Consider the following 22,428-nt stretch of genomic DNA (forward strand, 5'->3'; position numbering starts at 1 on the left):
AAAAAGATATATTAAAAGAATTCCATCTTTTTCCCCAAACTTATAGATCATGTCCTTTAAAACAGTGCTTCTTAAACTATTTCTGAAGATGGATAGTTTTTTCCCCTAAATCTTCATGAACCAATAAAAATGCAGTAAAATAAATTACTTAAAAAACAAAATAGACAAAATAAAGAAGCCAATCTTTTTAGTATTACATTCAATGACCATAATATTACCATGTCAAACTGCTATGAAGGGTGATAAAGACTTACTCTCAAATTGTTTCCTCATATCATCTCAGACTAGTAACAATGAATCAGCAGCAATTTGCACATGCACACTGCTTGAAAATTCTTTACAGTAAGTTTTTTTTTTTCCTGTATATCACTCGTATGCCTAAAACCTTATTCACTCCACTGCAAGGAAGACAAAGAATAGTGTCCTTGAGAAATTTACAATCATATTGGTCAGACCAGACTTGCACAACTTATGATAATTGGTATGGGGATAAACAGGGGATGAAAAGAGTGGGTGGGGGTCAGTAATCTGTATAGTGTGGTCCGAGAAGGTCTTTTAGAAAAGGTGACTTCAAAACAATGATCAAAAAGGTGGAAAAGATGCAGTTACATGAAGAAAGGGAATCAGGGCAAGTTCATACATAAGGAATAACACATGCCAAGGTCCTAAGGCAGAAGAGAGTTTGATACCTTCCCTGAACTATTAATTAGAAGGCAATTTTGGTTAGAGCAGAGAGAGGACAGATTTGTAAGGCTTCATTAAGCCAGGTTAAAATTTTTTAGCTTTTTCCACAGCATTGGAAAGCTACTGAAGAATTTCAAGAAAGGGAAGCACAGGATCCAATATATGATTTTAAAAAAAGATCAGTGTCAAATGGATGAAGTTTATGGCATATAAACTATATCTCAATAAAGTTGATGATAAAAAAGATTAGAAGCTATTGTCCCACTAATAGCACTTAAATCAAATTATAATTAGTTGTTTATTCATATAAAACATTCCAAATAGACTGAAGTGCCATGAAGGCAGTGACTAAGGTTGATAGAGCTCACCATTATACCAACAACTGGCACTTAGAAGATTTCAAACTATGTTCATTGATTGGATTAGAGAATGAAACAGTGAACAGTATCAGGAACATGTAATCAAGTGCTAATTTGTATGGTGTCATATTTCACTCTATATGTTATGCCCTCCCTGGAGGATGGACCTACTTTCTAGAAAAAGACTTGTGCCTTTCATTAACAACCTGATAACTTGAGTCATCATAATTACTATGCATTTCCACATTGAAGCATCACCCAGATGAACAATTCAAATAGCATTAAAGGCAGAGCCAGCCTTCATCCAAATTGTGAAATAGATAGTTGTCTTTGGCAACCTTCCAGCCCTCATTCTACTGCTTTTAGGCAAACCACCTTTCCCATTCCTCTCCCATGATCTATCAGCTCAATGAAAGTCACCCAACTTATCTTGTCTGTTTTCCTATATGTACAAAATGCATCCTAAGAATAGCACTATATGAATGAAATCTCCACATAACATCTTGATAATAAGTACTCTAAAAGTAAGCCATGAATATATTTATTTCCAACTCTTGATTATCCACGTCACCTGAAGGGAAATGAAGTGCAGTGTGTATAAATCAAGGAACATAGGATAAAACCAAAGTCATTTGAATCTTGCAAAGTCTGAGTTTTCTGTCTATTCTCAAATCAGGGACAATCTATGTTTGAATGTTACTTGTTTAATCATTTTCTGTGTGAAATATAGCCTTGGAGAATTACCCAAGTGTAGTTTACAAGGCCCCGCATGAACTGCTCAGGCATGAAGGTCACAGTTGGTTTTAATGTGGGCAACAGTGCACTGGATAAAACAGACATGATGTGATTGAGAAGTGATACAGTTGATGAAATATTGCAGAAAATACAAATCCAAATGAATAGTTTCCCTCTCAAAGGAATCCCTTCTAGAAATTATGCCCATATTTCCAACAAACATTGCCATTATTGCAGAGAGGCAAATAACCAAATGTATAAATGTTGGGGGCTAGGGGAAATAATTCAGTGGTAGAGCATTTGTCTAGCATGCATGAGACCCTGGATCTCATCCCTAGCACCACACAACAAAATATAGATATTTAGTATGTAGAAAGAGAGAAAGCAGAGTTTTAATCCGCCTATCTATGAGCAATAGGATTTACTTTAGTCTATCTCTGCTTAATCTCTTCCCTCTACACATGAAGTTTACTGGCACAGCCAAAGGAAAGGATACCACTGTGGTAATTAGCCAACAAAGCCATCAATTTCAACCAAACATAATTTGTGAAATTCAAGCAGAATTTGAATTTGGTAAATTTAGTCTAAGCACACAAAGATTGATGAATATCTAATCATCACTTAATTATTAAAATTTCTGTGAAATAATAAAATGGCCTTAACAGAAATATCACTTAGCACAACAGGCAACTTGGAAACTTGGAATCACTTAGCAATGACATTATAGAGTATACAAATATACTTATTGCACAAAAGGCATGAGAAGGCATACATTAATAAAGAAGACAAAAAAAAGTTCATAGCAGTCATCAAAATGTATAAGAGCTATGTGATCATGGCTTCAAAGAAAGGAACACAACTTTTGGTACAGGACACAGAGATAAATTTGATATTGGACATTTCTTAGTCATTATTTTACTAACTGAAAATGTTGGTGAAGATACAGAGAAAAGAGAACTGTTATATATTGTTAGTAGGAATGTAAAATAGTACAGCCATTATGGGAAACAATATGGAGTTTTCCTCGAACAATCTAAAAATAGAATTATTATATGACCCAGTATTCCCACTCCGGGTATATAGATGCTCCTTGACTTACAATAGGGTTACATCCCAATAAACTCACCCTAAATTGAAAATATGATAATTTGAAAATGCATTTCATACCCATAACCTACCAAACATCATAGCTTAGCAACACTGTAGATATGAATATCTTCCCCTCATGACCACATGGTTGATTGGGAGCTGCAGGTCACTGTCACTGCCCAGCACTGTGAGAGAGCATCATACTGCATATTGCTAGTCCATCCAGGTAAAGATCAAAATTCAAAAATTGCGAGTATGGTTTCTACTGAATACATATCACTTTTTGCATTATTGTAAAGATAAAAAATGGCTTAAGTCTAACCATTATTGAGTTGGGGACCATCTGCATATCCAAAGGAAATGAAATCAATATATTAAAGTAATATCTGCTTACTCTCATTCATTTCAGCCTTATTGACAATAACCAAGTGTGGAATCAACCTGAGTACCCATCAATGGACAAATGGAGAAAGAAAATGTAGTGTATGAATGTTATGCCTTTAAACAAAGGGGAATCTTGTCACTTGTGATAGCATACATGAATCTAGAAGATATAAGGCTAAGTGAAATAAGCCAGGCACAGAAAGATAAATACTGCATGATCTCACTTATAGGTGGAATCTCAAAAAGTTGAACTTACAGAAGTAGAGAGTAGAATTATGGTTATCGGAAGCTAGTGTTGGTGGAAAGGGAGTGAATAGGTACAAAGTTTCAGATAGGAAAAACAGGGTTTGTGGTCTATTGACCAGCAGAGTGATTACAGTCAATAACCATGTATTATCTCTTTCAAAGAATAAATTTCAAATGGCTCTTCATACAATTTATAGGTAAGTGAGGTGGTAAATATTAATTAGCTTTATTTAATCATGTTACATTGTACACACATATCAAAACATTGCACTGTACCCTATAAATGTATATAATTATGATTTCTCAGTCAAAACACCACTAATAGTAAGAAAGAAGAAAGAAAAAGATACTTGAAAATGAAGTTTCAGTAGAAATGCCTGAAATTTTAAGTGATAAAGTAGGGGTCCTTTGTAGATGAAAAAAATAAAGATACCAAGATTTAAAATGATGGCATGATGTGGTAGAACATAAGATCTAATGAAATAGTGTAGATAAGACAGGGCCAGGATTGGGTCAGGGTGGAAGGAAAACAGATAATGGAAATCTGGGTGGCAGTAGTTGAAATATGTCTGACATGAAGAGTCCTCATAGAAATGGTTAGAGATGATTGAATGAGAGAGCTATATTTTCTTCATAGGTATTTCTATCAGGAGAAGGAATGAGAATTCTGGAAAAGGACACACAATAGGGGGACCGTAAGAGGCAGCTTCAGGAATAGAGTCTGAGGTAATAGCTATGTTGAATAATTTGACAGCTGGCAGACAGACAGACTACTGTCTCTATTCTTCCTCTACTATTTCCTACCCTTTGCGACCCCATCTCTTTCATCGTTTATCACTTGGGTCTGGCTACCAAAAGTCTAGCTCTGCTTCATTAGTTTTTTACCATATGGGGAAACCAGGGTCTCCAAATTTTCCACATAGTGGATTGTGGATGGACATTACTAACTACTGTGATCATGGGGAAAAAGGAAATGGGAGACAAGAAATATCACTCATTAGCCAGAAGCTCTCTCCTAAAATATGTGTTTCTGCATCTTATTCCCACCCTTTCCCTTTTCCACTTTTACCTAATAGTTTTTGGGTGATAAAAATCTATGCAGGCAATTTTACAAAGGCTTCAGGGAAGCCAGAGACTTCAAATTCTCAGAAAAGTAGAGTGGCAAGTCCCACTTATAGATCATGAAAGAAAAATAATTGACCAGGAACTAGGAAACTCTAACCATTTAGCCAGAGTTGCTTATAAAACAGCCATCTCCACAATCCTTAACCTTGTCCTGTTAGAGATTGATGCTGGATGGTCAATTCTGTTACAGAAACTTTTCATGGGGTGTAGAGAAGGCAGGGGATCAAAATTCTCAAAAGTGAAGGGTAGTAAACTTCAAGAAAAGATCATCAAAAGGAAAAACAACATATCCAAACTTGAAGTCTGTATGCTTTCAACAGAGAACACAGAACAGAAATCTGGCAAAAGTCATGAGTAAAAGAAATGCCTTAAAAATACTGAATATATGAATAAAGACCAGGAGCCAGCCAACTCCTGCTATTAGACAGGATCCCTAATTTTATATCACTTCTAACTCGTTTATTTTCCTTGGCGTCCACTGTATCCTTTTCTTTCTAGAAGGTTAATTGGTACTTGGACTCAAATTCCCACCTATAGTTTGCAAGTGGTCAACTCAAGTAATGAAACCTAGGGCATAAAAAAATGGAATGTCTTAGAATGTTGTTATATGAGACAAAGCAAGATCAGAAGCCAGAAAACTGTTGCCCTCATACAAAAGTGGTGTCTTAATGGTCCCTGATCCATCCTTTTTCTCTTTACCCATTGTACTTCCAGGAGATGGGGTAGTCACTGCTGCTACATCAGTGTCCTTGCTGAAATTGGTGGGAGATTCCAACCTCAGTTTTCTAGACATTGCAAACTGTACTTACTTATATCAGTCACAGAACCTAGCAATATGTGATGGAAAAGAGAACATGCTTTGAATCATCTTAGCAGGCAAACAGGTGAACAGTCAGCACTACTCTCCTACCTTCCTTCACTCTGTCCATGACTTTCACTTATTCATATCTCCTCTTTCCCTTCCAGGTTTTTGGCAGTCATTTCCATTGCATTATTTTATTTGTAGAGATTTTGGTGGGGCTGGGAAAAATATTCCTACCTGTATCTCTGCAGGTTATGGGGAGAAGTAAAACCTGGGAGGCATTTATGAGCAAGTAAAATAGTACCTCCAGATGATGTGACAGGAAGGAAAGCAAGACAACAGCTAGCAGCACTAGTCTATTATAAAAAATTATTCCACTCTTATTATTACACTTCTTACCACAACCCTGGCCTTCATAAAAAAAAAAAAACTTAAATTCTTAAATTCTGGATATTTGTTGGTAAACTGTTATATTAGTTCTTCACTGAAGTTATCCAAAGAAACTACCCTCAGTTTTCTGTACCTGTGGACTATGTTTATGTATATCACCCATAGAATCTATCAGTGTATGAGGGAAAAGTAGCAGGCTTTGTATCATGTTAGAAGGGAAACAGGTGAACCAGGCATCAGCCAACTACTAACTTTAGTAAGCATTTATCCCCTTTCCTCTTTCTTTGTATAATCTTTGTACATTTGCTTCATCTTTCACCTTCCAGATGCTTTGTGGCCATTTCTTTTGCAGTAGTCAATTCAGTCAGATGTTCCTTCCCACCTCTGGGTCTGCAAGGGGTTAGCTCAAGAAATTAAAACCAGCCAAGCACATGCCTGTAATCACAACTGCTTGGGAATTGAGGTAGATAAGCTGAAGGCCAACCTGGGCAACTTGATGAGACCCTGACTCAAAATTAGAAGGGCTAGGGACGTAGCTCAGTGGCAAAGCACCATAGGTTCAAATCCCCAGTACCAGAAAAAGAAAAAAAATTGCAAACTAGATATAGTTTGTGAACAAGTGAAATGCCCTAAAATGTTGTGACAGGAGATAAAGTAGAATCAGGAACCAGCCAACTCTTGCCCTGCATGGAAATATGGTCTGCTAACATAGTATGCTCATCCTTATCGTACCATTTCCTCAATATGCATTACTCAGCTCTGCTACATCAGTGTCTTTGCTGAAGTTGTTCAAAGAATCTAGTCTCACTCTCCTATATCTTACATATTCTATTTGTGCATATCAACCATACGATGTAGAAATATGTGACATAAAAATATTTTAAAATGTATTAAAATGGAAGCAGGCGAACCAGGAGACAGACAATTCCTGCCATTTGTAAAATGAAATGGACTCCTAGTATTACCCTCTTGCCACAACCTGCCCTTCTTTGTTTACTTTTTTCATATTTGGGGATAAGCTCTGCTATATTAACATTTTTTGCTGAAGTTGTCTAAAAAAAAACCTAGTGTCAGTTTTCTGAACCTGCCAACTATATTTACACATATCATTCAAGGAATCTAAGTGTGATAGAAAAGACAATGTGCTCTGAAGCATGTTAGATGAGAAGAGATGAACCAAGAGTGAACCAACTCCTGTCTGATAGTCAGCACCCTTCTCTTACCTTCCTTTACGCTAACCCGTGACTTCCATTTTCATTTTCTCTCTTTAATTCCCATGAAGTCAGTGGCTATTGAATTTCTTTTAGAGTTTAGTGAGATTCAGTCAAATATACCCAGCTATAGGGAATTTGTCAGCTCAAGTAAAATCTAGTGGCATTTATGGACAAGTGAGGTGCCTTAAAATGTTGTGACTAGAAGCAAGGCAATAGATGAACCTTCCTATAACTGCATTTAATAAAAAAAAATTCATTTCTTAATATTCTCCTCCTTGTTGTGACCACCCCTTTTAGCCCCCTCTTACATCTGTGTATTTGTTGGTAAGCTCTCATATATTAGTGTTTTTGCTAAAACGGTCCAAATACTCTAGTCTATGTTTTGTATCTGTAGACTGAATTTACACATTCTAAAAGAGAATCTAGAAATACAATATAAAACACAACACAATTCGAACCATGTTAAAAGGGAAACTGGTAAACTAGGAGTCAGGTAACTCCAATCCATTAATCCTTCCTCCTCTCTTTTGTTATATCTCCCAGGGTTCTTAGTTTTATTTCCCCTTTTATGTTCTAGATATTCAGTGGTCATTTCTGTTGTGGTATTAATATAATAACATCAGTCAGTTTGGGCCAAATATTCTTACCTGTTGTTCTGTAAGTGGTCAGCTCAAGAAGTAAAACTAGAAAGTGTTTATGAACAAGTGAAAAACCTTAAACTATTGTCATAGGAGAAAGGCAGCAGCATCAAGTACCAGTCAATTCCTGCCATTTTTGCAAAGTTTGTCTCCTGATATTCCTATTCTTATCACTTCCCTGTTCTTTTCATTTACTCTCTTCCCTTGTGGATATTTTTTTGACAAACTCTGTTACATTACTCTCTTTGCTAAATCACTCCAGAGACCAAAGTCTCTTGTGTTACTTGGAACTTGTATTTTCAAATATCAGCAGTTGAACCTAGCCATATACAGTATAAAGACAACATGTTCAAAAGAATGTTAAAATGGAAACAGGTAAACTATCAACCAGCTACTTCTGCCTCTTAGTTGTTTGTCAATTCCCTTCCAAGTTTTTTTTATTTCTTTCAATGACATTCCTGATTTTATTTTCCCTTTTACCCATAAGGATATTTTATCACTTTTGTAACATTAGCATCTTTTCATAGTTTTAGAAGAGGCTCCACTTCAATACACCCACCTTGAAGTCCAAGGTTGAGTGGAGAAATTTAACAAGCATATAAACAAGTGAAAGTTCTTAAAATATTGAAATAAAAGGAAAGTTAACTCCTGTCCTTGCATCAGTCTATGTCTCCTAAGTTCCATCATCCTGCCACTACCCCCGCTCCACCACCATCATTTTATTGCCCTCTTCATATACTTAAGTTGTTGTCTGGGCTCTTGTCTCTGTTACCATCTTTAGATTGCTTCCAAGGATTCACAGCCTCAGTTTTACCACCTTTACTGCTATGGGTCTTTTGCACAATGAAAAATATTTAAGAAGACAATATAAAAAAGTATATTCTGTCAATATTTTTGGATGTTAATAAAAGAGTTCTAGGAGTCAGACATCTTCTGTCCTTGACTGAGATCCTAAAATAACTGATTCTCCATCTCCTTATTTTACTCCTTTTTAATGTTTGTTCTCATGCTAGGTAAATATTCATAGTCACCTCACCCCCATCAGTGTCTTTGCTGTAGGAAAAATCATTCCTCTGTTTCCAGTGCTCATATGCTATGGTTTTTCACGATATAAGGTAGCAATTTGTGAAGGAAAACAGTACATGCATTCTAAGATTAAATTGTGATAGAAGATAGTCCAGGAGCCAACTGACTCTTGCCCCTTTTTCAGCAACTCTCTAGCTTCCACCAGCGGCAGAAAGATGGAAGCTAGAGAGAGTGCTAGTGTATTTTCAAAGGTTTTAAAGAGACTTGGTCATAATATTCTCAATTTGAGACCCTTTTGTGGCTAACTCTTTTTTTTTTTGTCTATATTTTTTTTTAATTTTTTATTTTTTTTTTACGTTTACATAGGGTAATGATGTTTATTTTATTTTTCCCCTCCCCCCACCCCTCCCACCCCTCCCACCCCTCTTTTCCCTCTACACAGTCCTTCTTTCCTTCATTCTCACCGCTCTCCTTAGCCTAACTCTAAACCTAACCCTAAACCTAATGCTAGCCCCTCCCACCCCCCATTATATGTCCTCATCCGCTTATCAGCGAGATCATTCGTCCTTTAGTTTTTTGAAATTGACTTATCTCACTTAGCATGATATTCTCCAATTTCGACCATTTGCCTACAAATGCCATAATTTTATCATTCTTCATTGCGGAGTAATATTCCATTGTATAAATATGCCACAGTTTCTTTATCCATTCATCAACTGAAGGGCATCTAGGTTGGTTCCACAATCTGGCTATGGTGAATTGAGCAGCAATGAACATTGATGTGGCTGTATCTCTGTAGTATGCTGATTTTAAGTCCTTTGGGTATAGGCCAAGGAGTGGGATAGCTGGGTCAAATGGTGTTTCCATTCCAAGCTTTCTGAGGAATCTCCACACTGCTTTCCAGAGTGGCTGCACTAATTTGCAACCCCACCAGCAATGTATGAGTGTTCCTTTTTCACCACATCCTCGCCAACACCTATTGTTGCTTGTATTCTTGATAATCGCCATTCTAATTGGGGTGAGATGAAATCTTAGGGTAGTTTTAATTTGCATTTCCCTTATTACTAGGGATGTTGAACATTTTTTCATATATCTGTTGATTACTTGTACATCTTCTTCTGTGAAGTGTCTGTTCATTTCCTTAGCCCATTTGTTGATTGGATTATTTGTATTCTTCGTGTAGAGTTTTTTGAGTTCTTTATAGATTCTGGAAATTAGCGCTCTATCTGAGGTATGGTTGGCAAAGATATTCTCCCACTCTGTAGGCTCTCTCTTCACATTTCTGATAGTTTCCTTTGCTGAGAGAAAGCTTTTTAGTTTGAATCTATCCCAGTTGTTGATTCTTGCTTTTATTTCTTGTGCTATGGGAGTCCTGTTAAGGAAGTCTGATCCTAAGCCAACAAGTTGAAGATTTGGACCTACTTTTTCTTCTATAAGATGCAGGGTCTCTGGTCTGATTCCGAGGTCCTTGATCCATTCTGAGTTGAGTTTTGTGTAGGGTGAGAGATAGGGGTTTAATTTCATTCTATTGCATATAGTTTTCCAGTTTTCCCAGCACCATTTGTTGAAGAGGCTATCTTTTCTCCATTGCATATTGTTGGAACCTTTGTCTAGTATGAGAAAATTGTATTTATTTGGGTTTGTGTCCATGTCCTCTATTCTGTACCATTGATCTACCTGTCTATTTTGGTACCAATACCATGCCGTTTTTGTTACTATTGCTTTGTAGTAGAGTTGAAGATCTGGTATTGCAATACCCCCTGCTTCGCTCTTGCTACTGAGGATTGCTTTAGCTATTCTAGGTTTTTTATTCTTCCAGATGAATTTCATAATTGCTTGTTCTATTTCTGCAAGGTACATCATTGGGATTTTAATTGGAATTGCATTGAATCTGTATAGCACTTTAGGTAGTATAGCCATTTTGACGATATTAATTCTGCCTATCCAGGAACATGGGAGATCTTTCCATCTTCTAAGGTTTTCTTGAATTTCTTTCTTTAGTGTTCTGTAGTTCTCATTGTAGAGGTCTTTCACCTCTTTTGTGAGATTGATTCCCAAGTATTTTATTTTTTTCGATGCTATTGTGAATGGGGTAGTTTTCCTAATTTCTCTTTCTGAAGATTCATCACTTATGTATAAAAATGCATTGGATTTATGAGCATTGATCTTGTAACCTGCTACTTTACTGAATTCACTTATGAGTTCTAAAAGTTTTCTGGTGGAATTTCCAGATTCCTCTAAATATATAATCATGTCATCAGCGAACAGGGATAGTTTGAGTTCTTCTTTTCCTATTCGTATCCCTTTAATTTCTTTGGTTTGTCTGATTGCTCTGGCTAGAGTCTCAAGGACGATGTTGAATAGAAGCGGTGAAAGAGGGCATCCCTGCCTTGTTCCAGTTTTTAGGGGGAACGCTTTCAGTTTTTCACCATTTAGAATGATATTAGCCATGGGCTTAGCGTAGATTGCCTTTATAATGTTTAGGAATGTTCCCACTACCCCAATTTTTTCTAGTGTTTTGAGCATGAAGGGATGCTGTATTTTATCAAATGCTTTTTCTGCATTTATTGAAATAATCATTTGATTCTTAACTTTAAGTCTGTTGATATGGTAAATGACATTTATTGATTTCCAAATATTGAACCAACCTTGCATCCCTGGGATAAAACCCACTTGATCGTGGTGCACTATCTTTTTAATATATATTTGTATGCAATTTGCTAAAATTTTGTTGAGAATTTTTGCATCGATGTTCATTAAGGATATTGGTCTGAAATTTTCTTTCCTCGATGTGTCTCTGTCTGGTTTAGGTATCAGGGTGATATTGGCTTCATAGAACGAGTTAGGTAGGGTTCCCTCCTCTTCTATTTCATGGAATAGTTTGAGGAGTATTGGAATGAGCTCTTCTTTAAAGGTTTTGTAGAACTCGGATGAGAACCCATCTGGTCCTGGACTTTTCTTTGTTGGTAGGCTTTTGATGACCTCTTCTATTTCATTGCTTGAAATTGGTTTATTTAAGTTGTGTATGTCCTCCTCGTTCAGTTTAGGTAATTCATATGTCTCTAGAAATTTGTTGATGTCTTCAAGGTTTTCTGTTTTGTTGGAGTATAGATTTTCGAAATAGCTTCTAATTATGTTTTGTATTTCAATCGTGTCTGTTGTGATGTTTCCTTGTTCATTCCGAATTTTAGTAATTTGAGTTTTCTCCCTCTTTCTCTTTGTTAGTGTGGCTAAGGGTTTATCAATTTTATTTATTTTTTCAAAGAACCAACTATTTATTTTGTTAATTTTTCCAATTATTTCTTTTGTTTCGATTTCGTTGATTTCGGCTCTGATTTTAACTATTTCCTGTCTTCTACTACTTTTGGTATTGGTCTGCTCTTCTTTTTCTAGTGCTTTGAGCTGTAGTGTTAAGTCGTTTATTTGTTGATTTCTACTTCTTTTTTTGAATGCACCCCATGAAATAAATCTTCCTCTAAGTACTGCTTTCATAGTGTCCCAGAGATTTTGATATGATGTATCTTTGTTCTCGTTTACTTCTAAGAATTTTTTTATTTCCCTCCTGATGTCCTCTGTTATCCATTCATCATATAATAGTGTATTATTTAGTCTCCAGGTATTGGAGAAGTTTCTGTTTTTTATTCTGTCATTTATTTCTAATTTCAATCCATTATGATCTGATAGAGTACAAGGTAGTATCTCTATCTTCTTGTATTTGCTAACAGTAGCTTTGTGGCATAAAATATGGTCTATTTTAGAGAAGGATCCATGTGCTGCTGAGAAGAAAGTGTATTCGTTCTTTGTTGGATGGTATATTCTATATATGTCCGTTAAGTCTAAATTGCTGATTGTGTTGTTGAGATCTATAGTTTCTTTATTCAATTTTTGTTTGGACGATCTATCCAGTGGTGAGAGAGGTATGTTAAAATCGACTAGTATTATTGTGTTGTGGTCTATTTGATTTCTGGAATTGAGAAGGATTTGTTTGACGTACATGGATGAGCCAATGTTCGGGGCATAGATATTTATGATTGTTATGTCTTGCTGATTTATGCTTCCCTTAAGCAGCATGTAATGTCCTTCTTTATCCCTTCTGCCTAGTTTTGGTTTGAAGTCCACATTATCTGAGATGAGGATGGATACTCCAGCTTTTTTGCTGTGTCCGTGTGCATGGTATGTTTTTCCCCATCCTTTCACCTTTAGTCTATGGGTGTCTCTTTCTATGAGATGAGTCTCTTGCAGGCAGCATATTGTTGGATTTTTCTTTTTAATCCAATCTGCCAGTCTGTGTCTTTTGATTGATGAATTCAGGCCATTAACATTCAGGGTTATTATTGTGATATGATTTGTATTCCCAGTCAATTGACTCATATTTGTTTTTGACATGATCTGGTTTCTCCTTTATTTGGCTATTCCTTTAGGCTAGCGCTTCCTGTTGCTGATTTGCATCGTTGTTTTTCATCTCTTCCTCATGGAATATTTTGCTGAGAATGTTCTGTAATGCTGGCTTTCTTTTTGTAAATTCCTTTAGCTTTTGTTTATCATGGAAGGATCTTATTTCATCGTCAAATTTGAAGGTAAGTTTTGCTGGGTATAAGATTCTTGGTTGGCATCCGTTTTCTTTCAGGGCTTGGTATATTTTGCTCCAGGCCCTTCTAGCTTTTAGGGTCTGGATTGAAAAATCTGCTGATATTCTTATTGGTTTCCCCCTGAATGTAATTTGGTTCTTTTCTCTCGCGGCCTTTAAAATTCTGTCTTTATTTTGTATGTTAGGTATTTTCATAATAATGTGCCTTGGTGTGGGTCTGTTGTAATTTTGTATGTTTGGAGTTCTATAAGCCTCTTGTACTTGGTTTTCCATTTCGTTCTTCAGATTTGGGAAATTTTCTGTTATTATTTCATTGAATAGATTGTTCATTCCTTTGGTTTGTTTCTCTAAGCCTTCCTCAATCCCAATAATTCTTAAATTTGGCCTTTTCATGATATCCCATAATTCTTGTAGATTCTGTTCATGATTTCTTACCATCTTTTCTGTTTGGCCAACTTTGCTTTCAAGATTAAATAATTTGTCTTCAATGTCTGAGGTTCTGTCTTCCAGGTGTTCTATCCTATTGGTTATGCTTTCTATGGAGTTTTTAACTTGGTTTATTGTTTCCTTCATTTCAAGGATTTCAGTTTGGTTTTTTTTCAGTATCTCTAACTCTTTATTGAAATGATCTCTTGCTTCCTGTATTTGGTCTTTTAACTGTTGATTGGTGCGATCATTTAATGCCTGCATTTGCTCTTTCATCTCCTCCTTCAATGCCTGCATTTGCTCTTTCATCTCCTCATTAGCTTCCCTGATCGTTTTAATTACGTACATTCTGAACTCCCTTTCTGACATTTCTTCTGCTGTGCTGTCATTGGGTTTTATTGATGTAGTATCTAGGTTTGTTTGGGACATTTTCTTCCCTTGTTTTCTCATATTGGTCAGTTGTCAGTGGGACCCTGAGATATTGCAGTTTTCCGCTATTGGCTTATAGTGTCCCAGTAGATTTCCAGTGTATCACCTCCCAGCCTTCAGTAGCCTGATGTCTTGGAGGAATCTGATAAAGCAGCTCATCCGAAGAAGAAAACTGCCCCTAGCCCCCTACTGGTTCCACGGTTTGGAACTGGCTCTGTGCGGAAATGCTCTCACTGTGGGCCTGCACCATGCAGCTGGCCGTGTGGGAAGAGCCCACTGCCGGAGTGTGGAAGGCTACCTTGGGAAGACTCAAGCTGCCCTGCCCGGCTCCGCTAAGCCACCTCTATCTGGGCCTGCCACCCGGGCTGAGCTTTACCCAGTGGGCAGACTCGCCCGTGGCTCTATTTCAGTCCGAGTCTCTCTATGCCTCCCCCTCTTAGCTCCTGGGTTCTGGAGCGACCGGGGGTGCAGTCTCCCTCTAGGCCGCCATCTTGGATCTCCCCGTGAAGAGAGCCCGCAGCCGGAGTGGGCAGAGCCGCCTGAAGAGGTCTCCGGCTGCCCTGCCCTTATCCCTGGGGCTGTTTGCAGATCGAGGCTCTCCGCTGGTTCTTTGCAGGAGTACACTGCGCTGCGGCAGCTCCGGGACTCGGAGCCTGCTCTGTTCAGAAAGGCTCTCACTAGCGGGCCAGTTCCGTTCCGAGAACCTGGAGAAGCTGGCTGTGTGGGCGGGGCCCACCGCCTGAGTGCTCAGGACTGCCTGTGGATGACTCTAGCTGCCCTGCCCGGCTCCGATAAGCCACCTCTATCTGGGCCTGCCACCCGGGCCGAGCTTTACCCAGTGGGCAGACTCACCCGTGGCTCCACTTCAGTCCGAGTCTCTCAATGCCTCCCCTTCTTAACTCCTGGGTTCTGGAGCGACTGGGGGTGCAGTCTCCCTCTAGGCCGCCATCTTGGATCGCCCCCTTTTGTGGCTAACTCTAAAGGGAAATCTATCAAAAGTTGTGGACAAGTGAAATGCATTTGAATAATTAGATAATAGGTGAAAGTGAACCAGGAGTCAGTCAACCCTGCTCCCAGCCAGAACTTGTATCCCAACTCTTAATTTCTACAACTTTCTGTCACCTTTTATTATTCCCTTTTATAATCCATATTTTTTGATTCTATTATGTTAATAACTGCACAGACTCTTTGAACAGACTTAGCCTCAATATTCTACCTCAAGGTCTCTGTGTAGCCAACCAAGAAGTGAATTCTGGAAAGAGTTATAGACAAGTGAAATGCCTTAAATTAATCAGACAGGTAGATAAAGTGAACCAGAAGCCTGCCAACTTCTCCCATGAATCAGAACACTTCCCCTAACTTCCATCATCCTACCATTTCCCTCCCCGCCACCACCATTTTATTCCCTTTTTATGTACTCTGTGTGTCTTATGGTCTACTCTTCTATTTTAGTATCCTTACACTAGTTTCAGGGATATAGGGACTCAATACAAACACCATAAGCATTGTATGTGCCCAGCCCAGTAAGTAAAAACCTAACAATATATTATGGAAAGGTGTAGTGCCTTAAAATTTAGATAGCAGACAAGCAGGACAAGAGCCTGACATTCCCTTCTTTTGAGTCAGTACTTTTATATTCTCCTTTCCTCCCACTCTCTCCCCTTCCTTTATTTCCTGTATATTTATTGTGTGTTTGCTGGTCAGCTTTGTAATTTTAGTTATTTCACTGCAGCTATGATTAGTCTCAGGCCTCAATTCACAACTTTGCCAATTATGGTTGTACATGACAGTGGACTCTAGCAACTTGTTTTAGAAATAATGAAAAGCATATATAGATAGTAGAATAGATATTGGAGGCAGAGCAGGAGCCAGCAAAATCTTCCTCATCTGTCTACTCTGCTAACTTCTATCCTTCTACCACTGACTTCCACCTTTTTATTCTCCCTTTTGACCATCCATGGTCAGATGATTATCAGTCTTTAGAGAGGCTTTAAGAGACTGAGCCTCAATTTGACCATCTTGATTACCCAAGTCTTGGTTCTCCAGACTGAGGAGGAAATTTAACAAGAAACAGAATAGGTGAGATGCCTTAAAATAATGAGAGAGCAGGAGAGGGATAATTCCAGTTCTTGAACCTGAGCCAACATTCTCTCCTAACCTCTACCTTCCTACCACTTCATAGGCTTTAGGAAAAAGTCCAACCTCAATTATTTCAACCTCCAGAACTGTGGGTTGCTGCAGCTAAATGCTGATCACCAGAGTGACATTGAAGCCATAGAATGTGACAAGAGATTATGAACAAGGAAAATGAACATAAATAGGACAGAAGTTGAAGTAGGATCAGAAGCCATCTCTTGCCATTTAGCAAAAAGATGTCTTCTTTAATCTCTCTAAATATTGGTTACCCCCTTTCTTTTTTTCACCTCACTTCTGTTCCCTTCACTCCTCAATGGGGCTGGGTTAGTGATTTCTACACATAATGCCTAATAAGCTTTCAGGACAATCAATAGGAATTAGTGGCGTGGAGGCCGTGTAAGCCAGAACAGGTCGAAGCAACCACCCTCCTGCATTTGATTTGTGCCTCTGTGGACACATGTCATAGCAGAAGAACATCCAGGCTAATTCCTGTCTAAAGTGTGCCCAAACTCATTCCCTGTCACAAAACATGGGTTGACTGAGAAACTTCTAAGTCCTCAAAGCTATGGTTGAAGTATAGTAGAGCAGCAAGTGCCTAATATACCTGTAAATGTGCTTCCAAATTATAACATGCTTATTTGAAAAGACAACCAAGTGGGAATACATGGGGCCTATGTGACAGGGTGAATCTTCCTGGGAGTAAGTAAATGTGATTAAAGGCAAATTTTACTTCTATACCTTATGGCAGAAGTGAGATTTCTGGAATCATTTCTCTCTCCATCTGTCCCTCTCTCCTTTTTGTTACTTTTATTTTCCATTTTAATATGCTATGGGTTTTACCTAAATAGAAGTGTGTTGTTTATTAATGTCTCAGATACTACTGTCTAATGCATCCTGTGATCATTGACCCTGGACACTAGAATGGTAGCAGAAACATTCTCAACTCCTTTTACTCAAGGAAGGGAGTTCCATTTTTCTAGCCCACAAAAGATAATAGGCCAAGCACCAGAGACTCTACCCTTCACCAACAACAGCAGGCAGATGGGTAGTTGGTCAATATTCTTGTGTAATATTTGTTAACTGCCAAATATGATTTGACACAATAAATGAATTAAAGCTATGCATTGAATTTTATTCTTTGTTAATTATTTGTATATATGTTTGGGGAGTGGGAGTTGGGTAATAAGTTTAAGCACCAACAATAGCTTCTACTAGACATTATACCCAAGTTGCCTCTCTACTGATTTTAGTACAGGGTGTAGCAAGTGAGAGAAAATACTGGGTTTTAGTTTCCTTCATAAAGGAGGCCTTTGGGAGAAAACTCATCATAACAAGTTAATATTAGTTTTTAAAACACTTCTTTTTTATCAGAAATGGTGGGTAATTCTCAACAAACATGGTTACATTCATGTGTCAGTTTATAAATATTCATGAGATACATAAAGATATGTGCACTCTTCTATATATAATTATACTTCAATAAAAAATGTTTTTACAATGCAGAAAAGAAAACTCTATTTATAGGAATTTGGATAATACTGATATATAGATTTATCAAAATTCACTGAATGGTACATTTAAGATTTGTACATTACATAGGGTATAAACTTTGCCTCAAAAAGAAAGGAAGAAAAAGAACTGTATACAAACATTGAACTCTATTAGTGACCTATATACTGAAGTCTTTAAGAGTGAAGTGTACTAATGTCTGCAACTTACTATGAAAGAATTCCAAAATTGAAGCAGGTTGTTGGATGGATAGGAAAGCATTAATAGTAGAATCTGAATAGTGACTAAATAGATATTTACTGTACATTTCTTTCAAAGTTTCTGTATATTAAAATGCTTTGTGGAATCTAAAGAAAGGAGGAAAAGTTTTTCTCATTTCTTTATGAATAGAAACCTGGCATCAGTCCATTAAAGGCCTTAATGCATTAGCAGCAAATGAGAGCAGGAGGCAAGTAACCAACAGAAGTAGCAACAATTTCTGAGTGAAGTGTCCCAGAAGACAGCAATACCCAATGGGGCTAGTGGTGCCCAGGTGGAGATGGCTTAGGTATGAACCCTGGGGAGAGTACTTCAGAAAGATTAGGTGACAGAGACACCAGATGGTAACCAGAGCAAATTAAGAAAAAAATGGTGGATGCCATACAGATGTCAAGACTCATTTGTGGACACATGTAAGACATACCCTGGGGTTTATACCATCATATACAACCAAGCTGTCAGTTTCACTCATTGGAATTTCTGTGAATCATAAGTGTCTAAAGTACTCATCACTAGAATTTGAAGCAATCTGCCAAATACATTTGGCATATTAAGCTGAAGAAAAGGTTTGTATATCCCTTGTTAAGATCAGACTTGTTCAAAATTTTCAAGTTACATAAAGCATTATATTTTTACTCAAGAAAAACTGAAACTATAGGTAAATGAAACAGAATATTTGCTTGAAGTTGGCACTTATGTTTGTCCCTGTCAGTTACACTAAAAAAAGTCAGAAGCACTAAAATAGAAGAATACACATTTTCTCCATCATGCCTATAGTTTCAGAGATGAAGTATTAGTTCCATATCCAAGGCTTTCTTCATTGCTAATATGTGATCCTAGAGAAGGAACTTTTCATTTCATCCTTAGCACTCAGATATGGTGAATAGAAATGCATGACCTCCTACAATCATGATTCCCTTTAAATGTCTTTCCAGGGTTTTACTGACATTTTGCTGGAAAGAGTCATGCATGGGGGAGCCAACATTACAGGTTTCCAGATTGTCAACAATGAAAACCCTATGGTTCAGCAATTCATACAGCGCTGGGTGAGGCTGGATGAAAGGGAATTCCCTGAAGCCAAGAATGCACCACTAAAGGTAATGTTCCATGGCATGTAGAAACTTAAGGCCAGCTTTTCAAAGCACTTCCATAAGGCCTATACATACTTATAGTCATCCTATGATCAAGAGGTCTTCCCTTAGAAGTGATTCAAGGATGCTAAAACAAAAAAGAAGAGAAAAAAGAAAACTGCAGATGAAAACTAAATCCCCAAATAAAGAAGGTATATATAATGAGATCTTTTTAAATTCAGTGTTTGGGAATAAGTTAACTTAATTTTTAAACAAATTTCATTTGTAATGTGCTCATAATAATTTTCAACATTACAAGAACCTGAACCAGGCAAAGGGTAAAGGCAATGGGAATAGGTAAGGAAGATTGGTAATCTGAAACAGAAAATTAGATTTTACATTATTTATGTGATTGCTTTGTGTTAATAAATTCCATGAATCTCAGAATACCCAAGTGAATTAGACTCTAATACAGAGTATGTGGGGTATGTGTGTATGTGTGTGTGTATGTATATGTATATATGTATTATATCTTGAACAGAAATGTTTTCTGCCTGCAAAAGTATCTTTAAAAATAATTAGACTACTTAAGTTGTTCACTTTCACAAAATCAAGACAAGACTATTAAAATCAGAAAGTCATTCTTAAACTGCACATTTTTATATGTGTTCCCCTATGGCTAGAAATCTTATTATTTAAAACTCGGGAATTAAAACAGATAAATTATGGGAAAATTATTCACGTTACACAAAGGATCTTTCAAATGTATTTTTAAGTAACTCTTTCCCTCAGTGTATTGACTTAACTATGAAACTGACTTTAAATTCTTCCTTTTTGCTACAGTGAAAGTATGTACCATGCTGGTAATATAAAATGAGGGGTCAAGTAGAGTCAAGATCCTGCCCTAAAAAATGAAGGGGGGAATCTCCTTTCTCATGGTTTCAAGATACTCATCCTCATGTCCTTTCCCCATGGCAAGAATTAAAAAGAACAGTAGGGAACACACACCAGAAAAAAACAAACTTTCTGAACTACCTGTGCAGATCCACCGTAAACGGATCAAGAACACAATAGAAGCAAGACCTTACCCTTAGTCTTGTTCTAGAAATGTGAGTTAAATAATATTTTCATTCAGTTGTCACTTGCCACTTAAGTGTACCACATGATTGTAGTGATTATACATGCCAGACTTTTCTAGAACAGCCCTGTTTTTAAAACATTCAACCCTGTGACCAGATCATGTGCCTTAATTTGGTTCAGTAAATATGGCACAATCCCAATGAGGATTTAAACATTTTTAAATATACTAAGTTGGTATTTATCCCCCTACAGCATTAGGAGAACTTATACAAATTTAGATTTTCATAAAACTGCCGATCCACACTGCTTTGGGATCCTTAGATTTATCAGGTAATAGAAGATAGCAACTCATTTACTCAGTATTTTAGGGGATACCTAGAATGTTCCAGGCACTGTGTTAGGTACAAGAAAATAGACAAGGGTAAAAAACATAAAAAGGATACTGCAGAGTAGTTTATTCCTGTTTGAACTTGTAGTAAAGAGAACACAATCTCAGCTCTGAATTATCCATAGATAACACCTGATAATACTATATAAACTTCTAGAACCAGCTAAGAGATGTTCAGGTTTATAAGTAAAACCCTTCAAATAACTTCAGAAAATGGAATGGCTAAATAGACTGCTACAACTTTCAGATTACTTCTGCTTAGTATTAGTTATTATAGAACCTTGAATCAGACAAAAAGCCTACTTTAAAAATTGATTTACAATAAATATACCACAATGAAACCTACTAATCTGTATAATTAATTTTTAAAGATTTCTATACTTTTAGAAGAGATCACAAAGATATATTTCAAAGTTCAAAATGGTCATGTTATAGGGAATAATGAAAATTTTTTATTATTATGTAAGTTAATGATATGTAATTAAATGAGTCTAGAAGATAAACATGAGAACTGATGTACAATATTTTTTATCAGGAAATAAAATTGTCTAAAGATAACAATTGTCCTAGTGCTGAATTTACTCTGTGTTTTATAAATGTTTCCTCTTATGACTGTCTTTTTTGAAGGGGGGCATTCTTATGCATGGGTAAGTAGAAACTGAATTAAATAAAAAATTAAATAGCTCTTTTGGCATGGCTTGGGAAGGAATTAAGATTGCCAACAATTTGTGCAGTTGACTAGAAAGAAAATCACCACTATGTTGCCTTTGTGTAGTGCGAGGATGGACAGATACAAAGATTTTTCTTCATGAAAGAACATAACGCCCCTGCTATAGTCATATTTGATGTTTGCTTCTGAAAGAAAGGTAACAAGAGAAAAATCAGAAAAGTAAATTGATAGTTGTAGAAGCACAATGTATTCACTCCCAATTCTATTTGGACATTTTACAGAGAGAGAATTCCCTCTAGGACATTTTCTTACATTTAAAAAAAGTCAGTAGAGTGAAACAGACATTATTACCTCATGTACATATATGACTGCATGACTGATGCAATCCTACAACATGTAAAATCAGAAAAATGAGAGATTACACTCCATTTATGCATGATCTATTAAAATATATAAATGCATTCTACTGTCATGTATGACAAATAACAACAAACAAAACAATTCTAAAAATAAAATTAAAAAATTACAAAAACAAGCAACAGAATTTTATATTCTACCAGTATATGTCACCCCTGAAAAACAGGGGACAATTTATTTTAATCATACTTTGTTGATTTATTTAATGAAAAAGCATCCACCATTTCAAATTGCAAATAATCAAATCCCTTGTATTAAGAGACTGGTCAAATCCCAAATTGAGCATATCAACACATCCAAGAAGTAGAAAGTAAGTGTTCTTGCCTGAAAGAGGCATGAAGTATTGCCTACAATTTGTCAACGTTATCAGATTTAAAACTCAATAACAATTGTAATTTTCTACAATTGAAAACCAGCCTTGGTCTTTGCTACCCCCCAGGAAACAAAAACTGATTTATTGCCGGCCAGAGGTCCTAGCTTGCTAAAAACATGGACCAGACAGAAATGATTAATGTTTCCCTCCAAATTAATTTCAAGCTGTCTAACTTAGCTATTTCCATTTTCCCCTAAGTAAACACCAGATCTGAATTTTCTATTACAAACAGCAATAACCCATTCTTGCTTTAGGATATGCTGTTTCCTCTCCAATCTATACACGCCATCCTTTAACGTCACAAGCATTTCTCCCCCCATAAAGGACCTTTGAGTAGTCCCTCACTCAATATGAAACACAGTACTGAGGGAAAGAGAGAGATTCCCTTGAGC

At 36.9% G+C, this 22,428-nt stretch overlaps 1 protein-coding gene across 5 annotated transcripts in view; it reads left to right on the top strand.

Annotated features, from left to right (window-relative positions):
- Positions 1-22,428, top strand: part of Gria3 (glutamate ionotropic receptor AMPA type subunit 3) — a 284,001-nt gene that overhangs the window by 167,319 nt on the left and 94,254 nt on the right. For all 5 annotated transcript variants that reach the window (XM_047535597.1, XM_047535600.1, XM_047535596.1 and 2 more), the window contains exon 6: positions 18,974-19,135. In XM_047535597.1, coding sequence (XP_047391553.1) covers positions 18,974-19,135 — 162 coding nt within the window. The remainder of the gene's footprint in view (positions 1-18,973; positions 19,136-22,428) is intronic.

The sequence above is a fragment of the Sciurus carolinensis genome, chromosome X (genome assembly GCF_902686445.1).
Source record: "Sciurus carolinensis chromosome X, mSciCar1.2, whole genome shotgun sequence".
NCBI lineage: Eukaryota > Metazoa > Chordata > Mammalia > Rodentia > Sciuridae > Sciurus > Sciurus carolinensis.